Genomic DNA, 13476 nt, shown 5'->3' on the forward strand with positions numbered 1-13476 from the left:
GTACACGTGCTGTAAGGCTGTTATTTTTCACCAGCCAGCTGTTCCACTTTATACAACACTTAAGTAACAATTTCACAGCCATTATCAGCCTGCAGTAATGACATGGGCTGAAAGCTAAATGCTCACTGGTTGTAAGCCGCAAAAAGTGGGAGAAGCTAAAATACACTTTGATAAATGGAAAAGGACAATGCCTGCGTTCAAATCAGCCAAGTTGAAGCCTCTTTTATCACTAGAGTAAACAGTGGTTTGAGGATCATGAGATAGAATTGGGAATTGCTATCTTTATGCACTTAGAGAATGTATTTGCTTGATTTCAGGTGTGATGTATTGATTGTGGGACTTCCTCCTATGTTTTTTTTTCTCCCTTCCCTCGCTTTGCATCCTGTCAGCATTGACAGGCTTTCAGGGATGGAGAGCTCCCAGGGGCTTTGTTTGCTGTGATTGATTTGGGGTAAGGACTGAGCTACTTACAAGGCTCAGAACACTGCTCCAGAGGTAAATAACAAGCTGTAGAAACTGCTATGAATATATTTAGCTGAATAAACTCATTGTTTGGGGAAAAAAAAAATTTGAAAAGTTTAGTAAGCGTTTTCTTTCCTCCACTTTGCCAGTGTGAAATCTGGCCCAAAGTGAAGTGGTGGATATAAAATAATCCAACAGCTTTACTTTCTGCTGCCCAGCTGTGGTATTTTAAGCAAACGTGCAATGAGATGTACTTAACTGTTAACCATGAGCGAATATATGAAAAACTTGTGTCATCAGCCTTCCATGTGTATGGCACTTGGGAAATCTTGCCAAATTGAACTGTGGCTGAACCAAGAGGCTGTCTCATGAGCGCTCTCAGGAGCAGCTGAAAGGTCGAAGATCCAGCTTGCCCTGTGACAGCCAAGCAATTCAATAAAGCAGATTTGCAAGAAAGTATCTGAGCCCTGACAACAGTCCTAGTGTTTTAATCTCAGGTATCTTCAATTTTATCTGTTGTCAAATAACATACCTTCAGCTATTATTAACCCTATTTCATCCAGGTCATCCTTTGGTAATTGCCAAGTGCTATTGCCGTTGTAAAATGGGTGAATAAAATTCTGCAGTTCCTCCTAGAAGTAGCAAACACAGCATCAAGGCAAGCTACAGGAAAATGCATTTCCTGGGATCGTGGAACTGAAGCTTTAATCCTAAATATAAAGGTATATTTAACTGATTCTTCCAAAAAGAGTTACTAATCTCTATTTGTGTAGAAAACAACAATCTTGTTCTGTTATTGTTTTCAATAAAATTAGATGTTTGGGTTTTATTGGATGACTAAATAAGACCATATCAAAAACTCTTCTAAGAAATGCTGACCCACAGTCTGCAAATATTGTAAGTAGTATACCTAAGTATACTAGGTATACCTAATTGAAACATTAGGAATCAGTTCTGGATGGCAGTCCCTGGATAACGTGTCAAGTATAAACAGACTTGGCTTGGCTTTATGGTTTTGTGTCAATTTTGCTGCTGGTTTACATCATCACTCTGGCATTTAAAGGAATCCAGGCACTAAATAGGAGGATGGTATGAGTTATTCTGTCTGTACACTTATTTTGTTCTGTTTTATAATGCCATTTAAAAAAAAAAAAAAGAATGGTAAATTTCATCAATTAGCTGGATTGAGGTCCTGCGTAGCCTTCTCAATTACAGTACAGTTATTGCATATATGTGAGCAGGGCAAGGTAGAGTATGAAAAACCCTAGGTTGTTTTCCTGTGTGTGTCCTGACCAGGCACCATGCCATACAGAAATCCTAGGTATACTCATGTGCAGACCATAGGGATGGCTCACTGATTGCTCAACAAATGTGCTGTCTGCTACATCCACAGTGACTACCTGCACAGCAAACCCCAGGAGCCAAGTGTACAGCACAAGCTCAAATGCAAGCAGTCGTTCCTTTGCACTGTCACAAGCCAGTGTCTGTCTGTGAGGGGGGTGGATATTGCCCTGTGCTAGTGTGAGGTACTGTGAGTTGGCTCCACTGGGGCCGCTGCCTTTTCAAATATGTGCATGCTCAGCTCAGCAGCTCAAATCACACACTGGCATTTTCTCATCGACCATAATCAGCTATTGGAGAGACATTGACCATGTTACAGACCTAGAAGTATTTCCTAAGCACAGCCATCTCAGTTTGGAAGGATTTGAGCCACCTCCATTTCCCTTAAAGTGGGAATCACTTTTCTCTCATGGATCTTAGTTGACACCCAGCAGGTTTCCCTTCTAGAAGTGGAATGGGAAGGTGGGGCCAGATACAGGTCACTGGCACTAACCTCAGCCATATGCTGAAATGTGTTTCATCCAGATCATCTGGCCTTTTTCCATCTCCCTCATTTTCTCTGTGATGCCAGGAATGCTGTTCAATTTCCACTTTTTGACCATTGGTCTCTCATCCTGAGGGGCATTCATGGTCTAGCAACTGCACCTGCTTAAAATATATTTTGTTACATTAGCATAGAAACAGCCTGAGTACAAATTGGCAGGCCCTCACATTGTCATTCTTCCAGGTATGCTAAAGAAATTACAGCTACTGCTGTTGAATTAGTGGTAGAAGAAATGAAATACATTCCTTTTTGTCCAAGGTGGTTGAAGAAATACTTTGGCTTTTTATTCTGCACATTTGTGTGATGTTGTCCTTCAAAGATTTCATGAGCAGAGAAGGCAGAGATGATAGTGTTTGTTCGACTGATATTAGCATCCCTGCGTGGCAGCAGCAGTTAATACAAAAAACATCACATACCTTTTTGTTTTCTCTCTCGGCATTGAGAATTTGCAGTAACACTGAATGGATTTTGTGTATGAGATTTTAAGCAAACACAATTAAACTGTCATTTCCTCACAGCTTGTATACGAGGCTGTTTGACCACAATGGACTTTGTGGTTTTGTAAACACATCTGAAAACAAAAAGTTAACAATAACTAAAACTCCTAATTCAGCAAATTGGCCAACGTTACATCCTGGAAAAATTCAGTGGTATCTGGAGATAGTTAAAGAAGGGGAGAAAAAAAATTAAGGATTATAACATTGGCTAAGAGGAAATGACACAGATATTTTAAAATATGGATGTGGCTCCTCTTCTCTGTGGAGTATTCAAAAAGGAAGTGCTAACACACTCAGTGGTGTCCATAGTCTGGATAATAGAAAAGCGGAATGTATCCTCTCCATGATTTAGACACAACTACAGTCATAAATACCATTAGTTCAATAAGATTTTTTATCTTGATATCATTTATTTTTAAATGTGAAATGCTTAGTTAATTCTCTCATCTCTTTCCCTTGTAATCCTGTCAAACTCTGATGAGCTGTAGCATTTTCTGTGGGGCAGGAAGGAGAAAGTGAAGCAAAAAGTAGCCGATCAAGCTGGTGAACTGCACTCTTGTTCCTCCTAGGGCAAAGGTGAAGAAAGGTGTGAATGTTTTCAGCGTAAGAGCCAGCAGCCCATACCTGTGGGATATCAGAGAGAGTGTGGATTATACGGGGAAATATGCACCAGCTGTTATTGTTTGCCAGAGAAAGTCTGCTGCCTCTGAAAACAGGTAGGTCATCTCCAGCATTCTACCTTTTAATGACAGATAGCTTTTCCCTTTTCAAAGCGTTGTGCCATGCTTTTAATAAATTTTATTATAGAGAATGATAAAAATGCTCTTGGAAAAGATGAGGCTGTCTTTGTTTTGTAGTGCATTGTAAATTGTGCCACATGCGCTTTGAACAGAAATTGTTATTCAGTCTTAATACCCAAAGAAAGTTTTAAAGCTGGTAAGGAATACTGTTTTCAAATAGTATTTAGAAGAACATGTTTCATATCTCAGCATTTGGTTGTGACTTATTTAATCTTTTCAAATTATTTGCTGCCAGGCATTACACCATGGGTAATTACAGGGCTGTTTGGGAATTTATTTACTTATTTTAAATCCAAAGGTTTTCAGAGGAATCTAAAACTTATTCATAGCGTGAAATACCCCCCCTTCTTTTTCTGGTGAGATTTATATGAGTTTTTAAACTGAAGAAGAATATAAGTTTTCCATTTTCCATTCCCATTGTGCAAGCACTTAAATAGGACCTTGACTTCTCAAACAGCCATCATCTGGCAGGTGGATGTTCCTCTTCTAGTCACAACTGAATACTTTAGTGAATCAATTTTTATATCGTTTTCTGCTGCTTGTCCATTGCTTCTGGAAATGTATGTCAAGTGTGTGTTTACGAGGATCTGACTGTATGCATATGCATTGTGTTTGGTATTGGTGTTAGGAAATTTACCATACAACATGAGAATTCCAATTTTGCTGTGATTTGCTTCTGACATTTTACAAAATCCTACAGGTTTGGGGGATTTATAATGGATTTTTGATCTTTTTAAAGTAAGTATCCTCTGATAAGTAGGAAACTTCATGTCGTGAAAAAGAGAGGAGGGGAATAATTATGATAAAAATCACTTTCTCCTTATTAAAACTCTGTTTTTACACAATTTCTGTGTTATGTTGGTATTTATATCATTTGTTGTCACACATCTGACTAAATTTTATTGGTTGAAGAGGTGTACACTCGTGTCAACATCACAGCTTCCTATTGCCTAGCACAACCTGTTACATTCTTTAAAATCCCAGTTCAAAACTACATATAGACAGTGTGAGTATTTTCACTGACTGAAATGGGCATTGGATCAGAACCAAAGATTATATCAACAATGAGTTCCTCATCATGCTTTATCTTGTTGGGTCCATGGAATGCATTTGCCCAATTTCTCTTCATCAGGAAAATATAATGCAACATCATGGGTAAATTGAAACTTGGCGTCTTATTTCCCTTCAATATTCATCATTCAGGAGCAAGCTTCCAAAATGACCCCTTCTTGTATTTTCATATGCTGAATACAAACATAGCTTCATGTTTATTAAAGTATATGTGAGCTGTTAAACGTTTTGGAAAGAAATTCAAGAGCAGACAAGATCATAGATATGTATGCAACTCATATTTAACTTTTGTTTTAACTTATTTCATGTGAATTCACCAACTGAGCTTTGTGGGCTTTTGCATTTTGAAAACAATTTCTTCATTGTTTGTAAACAGATACTATCATCAAACATATTTCCAATTCAGTATAATGTTTTCCTCATTAAATTTAGTCATGCCTGCTTTACAGTCCATTTTAGGAAGGATGATCAAGCGTTACACAGGGAAAGATAGTGTGCTAAGTGTTTTATGGGAAACAGTTTTTCCCAGTTCCAGACATGTTTGATGACACTAAATATGCTCAAATGGGTAGCAGTTAAATATTGATGCACTTTACCAAATTGTTTGCTTCTGTAGTTCATTTACAAATTCTACAAGCTCTATTCGCATATTATTTAATAATTCTTAAAACTGAGAGATCTGATCACATGAATGCAAAGATGGCTATGTTAATTAACGAGAGATTCAATGCTTTAGTGTTTCTGATAATTTTACGTGGATTATAGTGACAGGTGTAATTTCACAGATTAAGGAGACACGTGTGCAAGTGACAAATTTAACCAGGATGCCCAAGTGTTCCTTTATCTAAGTTTGAAATATATCAGTCATTTTATTTGGAGAGGTTTTGGCACCTAAAGCTTATCGTAACAGGATTAACATATAAATATTATCTCAGCCAGCAGGGTGTTTTAGAATGAATATTAACAGCAAATATTATGAGTTTGTAGGAGAATAACTAATTAAGCCCATCTGTCAAATATGATTTGAAGTTCTCAGTGCCTTGCTTGTTATGGATTTGTGACTGAGTTCCAGATTACTGGTGAAGCAATTATTAAGTTCTTCCCAATTCTTCTGATTTCATTCTCAGATGATAATAATTTCGTAACACTCTAAATCCCGACCCATGATATTATTAAATGGGCTTAATAATTGTATCATCTGTACAGCTCTCTGTTCTCCTTTGAGAACTATCTATCTTCCATCTCAATTTCCACGTAGACAACCATTAAACCAAATAGAAAACTGTGTGATGTGAATTAATCAGTGTCTCAGAAATATGACTTGGGAAAAATTTAAGCAGTGATTGAATCAGGGAATATGAACCCTAATATGCATCATCCTTTACTTTTTCCTTTCGAAGGTGGCTGACATTTATTCTCCTTAATGAGATGAATAGAAAGATTAGATCGATTACTGCATTTTTAGGAATGTTTTCCTTGATTATTGTTGTTTCTCAGTGTTTCTGAAGCTGAGCATCCCTGCTCAGCTCTCTGGTGAGAACTGATGAAAGAGTTGGCAAAAATGTGAGATTTGGATTCTTGCCTGTTCTGCTCTTGTGTTTCCCGTTTGGAAACAGACCAGGTACAAAGGATTTGGAAAACTATTAAGGTGGCTAACAATGTAGTTTTACTAAATTTTACAACATGCCTAAACCAAACTTTAAATAATTTCTGAAGTGTCTAAGATGTATTCATGGACCTCAGTTCCTTATTTGGTAAACATTATTGATATCACTTTCCTATATCTGTAGCTGTGGAGACAATAAACAGGATGCTCTGATGTGATTCTAATGGCTAAAATGATGCTTTTAAAATATTTTGTGTTTAGATCTTGGAGTACAAATGTTTGCCATTTTATGGGAGAATAAGTTGTTCTCTGTGCTTGTGGAAGAGTGAGACTGTTCATCCAAGCAGGTACAAAATAGGCAAAGCTTGGCCTCCACCAAGTAGAACCTTTGTTTGAATATGGCTGTTTACTTTCTTATCTCCAAATGTAGCTGAACTGTATCACGGATAAGCTTTACTCACCTTCTTGTTGGAAATATTACAAAGGTGGCATTTCATCTGATTCATTCCTGATTGTGCTTTTGGGTTACTACAGCTCTATGGCACTAAAGGACTTACTGGCTTGTACTGCTGGAAATTAGATGCTGGTCATGCTGTTGGTGGGGAAACTTATTTTGATTGTGAACTGCAGGGTGACTGATTCAATCTGTGATAACACTGACACAATAAGAACTATCAACAGTATTTCCTGGACTGTATTTGTTCCCATGTCTCATTCTTTTCATGATACTGTATCTTAATGCTCAATATTCTTATCATATATAATAAAAGAAAGTAGCTCGATATTAGATAGGAGGCAGGAAACTATACGGCATAATTCTCTTTAATTTTCCTGCTTAATGCTTTATTTTTATGAAGTTTATACCTTTTACCTTAAAGCTCTCTATATTTATCATTTTCACATCTATTAAGGGATCTCATGGTAAGTTATTTAACATCTAGCTTTTATGTTGTAACAGCAGCGAGCTGCTGCCTCATTCTCATACTTGTTGCATTGCCAGTACGTTTGACAGACTCTCGAGAATGCTATAATTCTAAAATGCTCATGAATGCTCCTGCTTATTGCAACAAAAGCAATGAATGTGACATAAATAACAGCCTGATAGGCTCAATAATTATATTGTGTGTCTTGCTGGTGGTCATAAAAATGTTTCATACACACAGTTTTATGATTTAGATCACCATTATTATTTTTCTCTTTGCTATTCATGTGCCTTTACCAACTAAAGGTATGTTATTTCTTGGAAATAAATTTTTCTACTCATTGAAATTACAGAAGTGATGCACGCTGAGGCAAATATAAGCTCCAGTGTATGTTGCCCCATTGCAGTGTGAATCACATGAGCTCATCACGTGGTGATGTTTTCTCATGAGAAACTCATCATTCATCATGAAGAAACTGATGCAAGAAAAGGACTGTAGAAATCAAGCCTACCTGATGGTAGATGGGCTGTCTGCAAGTATGGTATTAGATCAGGACAAGCAGGATCAGGATTGAGGAAAGAGTTGAGCTAGTCTGTATGTTTGTGTGTTTTTATGGCAAAATATCTTCAAAATATTAAGTGATATGGGAATTTGTATGATTATGAGCAAAAGAGATTTATTTCTAGTTTTTATTATTATTAGGGTCTGAACAGATATCTTACGTGGCTTCAAACTTACTTTCTGAGTAATGATTCTATCCTAAAATACTGGCCATTCCCTCAGCATCAGTGAATTCAGGCAGACAATGCATTAATTTAACCCTGAAATAGCAGAGCTTAACTCCTCTTATGCTTTCCAGCTATCTAGCTGTAAAGGCATTTATCCTGGTTAGCTCTGGAGTTTCATACGGTTTCATATTTCCCAGAGTTTATATTTTGTGATGACATGAAAGTACTAATGATCTCAGAAGTCGTGCTTATATTTCATATATTTGAAAGCAATTAGTCAGAAAGATTCTATTTCTCATTTCTCATTTTAAAATTTGAATGTGCCCTCTGAGGGAGTCCTTTGAGATGTCGAGGCAAAATACATTTGTGTAACCAGTCCTCAGTGCATCGTTCTTGCACACGTTGACCCACTTCTTTTTTTTTTTTCCATTCTTAAAAATATTTTATCAAGGAATACTGTGCTTCTGTTGAAACCATCCTACTCAATGCTAATACCCTAATTAAAAAAAAGTCTATAGTTAATATCTTAAGGCAAATCAAAAGGTGAAATACTAATGAACAACTGTTAGATAAATGCAGATGCCCCAGATATGAGTAACTGAGAAGAATAATTGAAGCTTTAGTTATGTAGCCATCGTGCCCTTAGCTTCTAAAGGTTGTTTTGGGGTCAAAGGAGATCAGGGACAGAAAGCCATATTATTCAGCAGCAGCCCAGGCTTGGCTGATTTTATAGGGCTTGAATTCTGTCTGGTGTTGGAGTAGCTAAAGGACATTTCTAATGGTCTGGATAACTTCATGCATATTTAGTGTCCTTATTTTTACCCTGGTATTATCTAGCATGATAAATATCATTTTAAACCTGAGGAGGAAAGATTTCCCTTAAGAACCTTAAGGATTCATCATCATCATGCTTGCTCTATGTTTGCCGTACTTATCACTGGAATCCTTAAAGCCTGAGCAGCCCCGGGGCTCAAAATAACAATTCCACTGGGACAGAAACAGTTTGCTGTCTATTAGAAAGGAAACTGCAACTGAGTAATCTTCTGTCTACTAAAAAATCTAATATTCAATGCAAAAATGTGTCTCGCGAAAGTATCTCTGACAGTGCTGTTGATTTTCTATTCCTTGGAGAAAATCTTGTAAGAAGTAATACTAATTACTCAGACTGAAATGTTATGCTGAGAATGTGCCAGTTACTGTTGAAATGTGAGGATTCCCATTTTTGGGAATGAAAAAAGGTCAGTGTAAACTAGCTATCACTTATATGTCAACATAGAGCAATGCTTGGATCAGAAGGTTAACAGAATTATGTAATTCAGTTTAGCATCTTCATAAACTGTTAGGCTAATCCTGAGTAAATTCCTATTGCAAGTACAAGGATGAAGTTTACTGGGCATTTGAGTTAGACATCAGCTCTGAATCTATACATTTACTGCTTATGTGACTGAGCTAGGATTGCAATACTAAAGATGTATATGTTGTTTATATGAACTGGTGATGCAGACACAAGTTATCTAATTATTTCAAATTAGTCACTTCTCAGTCTTTAATTGTATCTGTGGGGATAGGATAAGGCTGCTGTCTCAGCTTGACAGAGGCATAGAGAGAAAGTGGGTTGAACTTTAAAGACAGTTGATAGTAATGCACAGAATCACCTGTTAGGGTGCATGGAGTCCTATTATGGCCATGGAGTGAAATGGGGTTACGTAGCTGGGCTTAGAATGAATTGCATAGAAGTCGATACCCTGAGCAGGGAGCTGCACTGAGCTAATCACTAAGGCAATGCAGAAGTCAATGGCACACTCTTTTATGACTCACTGTGACTGGGGAAGCCTTAATAACTTGCCCAAGGTCACATGTGGTGTTGACATAGCAGAAGTCTTTGTGGATGTCATTGATTCTACTGAGCACACACACACACACAAACGTGTATGTTTGTAAAAAACAAAAACAACAACAGAAAAAAACCATACAGCAGTAGGACAGAAAATGAAGGTGTCAGATTCCATAGGCAGAGGGTCTGTGATCAGAGTATTTTGGCTTACATGAAAGGAGTGTGTAATGTGACTCATTCCTCCCCCTGCCTGGCGATCTGCAGCAACAGGCGATACTTCCACCTCTTCCACCCCATTCCACCTTCTGCAGATATTTCCCATGATGTGCTCATAGTCCAGCAGTGAATGTAATCATAGATAAAGAACATGTCTGTCTCTTAATTTCTGCATTCATCCTGACAATACAAAGAATAAGAAGGGGATTAGTTGGCTGTGATTTCTTTATGGTTGAAATTCGCTGTCAGAGAGATGGTTGAAGGATTGCTTGCGCTTATGTAAATGTGTATTAGTATTATTCTTAGTTTCAGTGATTACCTGAAGATAATAATCAAATGTGCAATTAGCTGAATGGATGACTATCATCTCCATTCTTTCTTGCCATAAATTCTCTGGCATCTTGCAAATGCGTGTGCCTGTCTTTCCTCAGATTTGTCTGAACTATCTGCAGAATACCTTGACAAGGTACATTCAGTGTTGGCAAGGCACTATCTGTTATACGCTTTTATTTATTGGAAGCTTTCAAAAATATTAGTGTTGTGAACTTCAGTGTGGGGACTGTGGAACAGGATAAATATTTAATTTGTAGTGTGGAAAGTGAGACAATATTGCTTTCATCTTTTATTTCTTATACTGCCTTTCTAAATCAACTGTAAAATCAATCCCAAGGCACGTTTCTGTTATACCTTAATGCAGTAGTCTCCATACGTTTATTTATAGTGGTGCTGGCATGTGCAGATGTGCTCTTATCCCATATAAAGGTGAAGACCATCATAACACGAGTCCTAGAAACATGTCTGTGTGGCATAGAGCAGCGCCACGTGGAGCTAAATGGGCCAGTTCCACGCAGCCCTGCCCACAGCACCTTAGCAAATAGGACTGTATTGTATATGGCACATCACTGTGGGCTCAGAAGAATGTACAGTGCCAAGTGATGGTACTTCTTCACTTTCAGTTTATTTGAAGCCTAGATTTAATCTTATACTAGAAAGAAAATAATTACTTTGAATAATTTTTGATACAATTAATTTATTCCTAAGTGGCAAATATTGTACCTGGAAATGAATCGATTAAGAAATATTTCCTCTGAGATGTGTTTTCCTGCTAATTGCTGAGGCAATTAATTTTCTTACAAACATGTAGCTTTTTTATGTAAAGTTATTAAGGCGACTGAAATGAAAGGCCCAGGAAAGAACAAAAGATGATTGTGATAAAATGCTATATTTAGGAAATACAATGCATAAAATGTCTAATGTATATGTATAATATATGCATCTTATGCATTTGTCAACATCTATAACAGGAAAACTTTCAAAAGTTTCAGAAGTTAGGACATCTTAGAATTAATCTCATATGAATATTCATTTAAAAATGTTTTACTTACATGAACACATGGTATTTTTTCCAGAGGGTTCTGGGCAGAGAAGAATTTGGCAGACAGACTCTTGCAAGTCTCTATATAATGTGTTTTTAAAATAACGTCTTTCTTTTCCTCCTTGAGACTTACAGTTTAAAAATATGTGGGCAGATTTTCTTAAGGGAAAGAGCAAATGCATTTTTTGCAATTTGGATGTAAAACCCAAAGTTTGTCCAAATACCCAAAGACGTCCTGCCCTGCCAGTTCCTGAGTTCTCTCTGGGAAGCATAGAGCCAGTAGAAAGTTCTTCCATTTTATGTTTACTTTCCATTCTGAACATTTTCTGGTATGAGAAAAGCCATTCTCCCAAACTCCACAGCACGTGGCTATATGGTTACAATTTTTATTTGATTTTTTTCCCCCAATATTTCACAAGATTGGCAGCTAATGAATGGAGAACTGTACAACAAACCATCTTGAATGATATTAATTCCTCTTGTAGCTGTCAAAAGCACAAGGAATATACTCCCATACTCTCACTGATTACTCTGTTTCATCCAGAGATACACTTGCACACTCAGTGCATACATACTGTCTATATGCAATTCCTTTTTCAATCCTTTTAAGTTGAATCAAATATGATTTTATGCACGTTAAATACCAAGAACATGTGCTCTGTGAAAGAGAGAGGGCGTGGGTGTATTCTACATTTATTTTATGTATTTCAGTGAGATAAACCCCTGATTTAGTCCCTAAGAGTCTCAAAGAGAATTACAATGTCTTGATGAAAAATTACTGTTTGTTCAAAAATTGAGATTTTGTTCTCATGAATGACATGAAAATAAATATTTTTTGAGTCTAAGGGACAAATGGAGAAGGTTGTAGCTGTCTCTGCATGCACAGTTTCAGAAATGTAGACTTCTGATCAACCTTTGAGCTGGTGGGCATCAACAATTGTTTTGTAAAGGTAATGTTTTTGCTCTTTACATCAGTATTCATGTTTTGGCGCTCTCGTTATGCTTATATAACTCTCCTAGTTAAATATCTCCTGTTCAGGGATTTAAAGGATTAATCTCATTTATGAAAAGAAATGCTTCTGCTGCCTCTCGGATAAACCACAAATAAGGATCTTACTCCACAATTGTAATCACAACTTGTAAATTTACTGAGAGTGGTCCTAATGAACAGCTAATGATAATCTGGATGCTTCTTTCACCAACACAGAAATTGAGGATGAATTAAGGATGAATGTACCAGTCAGGTGAAAACTGCTGTTGCATTGGATAATTATTTACTGGCAAGCGTGATCCTGTGTATATAGGTTTACTGGCTGGCTGGGGTGAAAGTTGATGTCGATCCCACTTTCACTTACAAGACTGAGTTTCATGTATTTTGAAGATCCTTAGAAGGAAATACATGAATTGCATTTCTTGATTTGCAATCCAAACATTCTTTTAATGTAGTTAAAAAAATAATAATTTTTCTCAATAATTTAATAGATAACTCTGTATGTCCTACTAAAAAAATCTGATTTTAATTGTTAAAATACTGTACTGATGGATGTTACTCTTGTTGCTTGCTCAGGCTCCCCAGTGCTGCAGCACTGGAGCTATGGAAGATCTGCTGCTTCCGCTCATTTGGAGCCTTACTTTTAGCTGGGGTGTCAAAGAGAGGGATTCCTGGGAACTGGAATTGTACGTGTTTGAGCCATTGTTTTGTTCTCTTTTTCTGTATTTACCTTTCCAGTAGGACTGGGATTTTATCAGAGCAAACCTGGATGCTAGCAAAGCATTGCCAGAGCACTGCCAAAGAGCACAATTGGGAAGTAGGTCAGTGGGAAGGAAGGAAACACTGCTTTCCTGACAGTACAAGAGGGAGTTGATGATGCAGCTGAGTAAGGTGCAGATCACAGCGTGCACCAACCTCATGGTCAAGCTGTGAGAAGCTAATCTTCCACTGGATGTAGATAGCTGTAAGAGCTGCCTGCTGCCTTCCTCCAGAATCAGGACAATTACCAGCTACAGTGTGGAGTGCTGTAGGGAAGGTTAACCAGAGCCGTTTTAAACAGTCATCTCCCAAGGAAAAAGCAATCTGAG

The 13476-nt window shown here is 37.3% G+C and overlaps 1 protein-coding gene across 3 annotated transcripts in view; it reads left to right on the top strand.

Annotated features, from left to right (window-relative positions):
- TMEM132D (transmembrane protein 132D) overlaps positions 1-13476 on the top strand; it is a 192741-nt gene that overhangs the window by 66077 nt on the left and 113188 nt on the right. For all 3 annotated transcript variants that reach the window (XM_025155705.3, XM_025155707.3, XM_025155708.2), the window contains one exon: positions 3414-3560. In XM_025155705.3, the coding sequence (XP_025011473.2) occupies positions 3414-3560 (147 nt within the window). The remainder of the gene's footprint in view (positions 1-3413; positions 3561-13476) is intronic.

The sequence above is a fragment of the Gallus gallus genome, chromosome 15 (genome assembly GCF_016699485.2).
Source record: "Gallus gallus isolate bGalGal1 chromosome 15, bGalGal1.mat.broiler.GRCg7b, whole genome shotgun sequence".
Classification (NCBI taxonomy): Eukaryota; Metazoa; Chordata; class Aves; order Galliformes; family Phasianidae; genus Gallus; species Gallus gallus.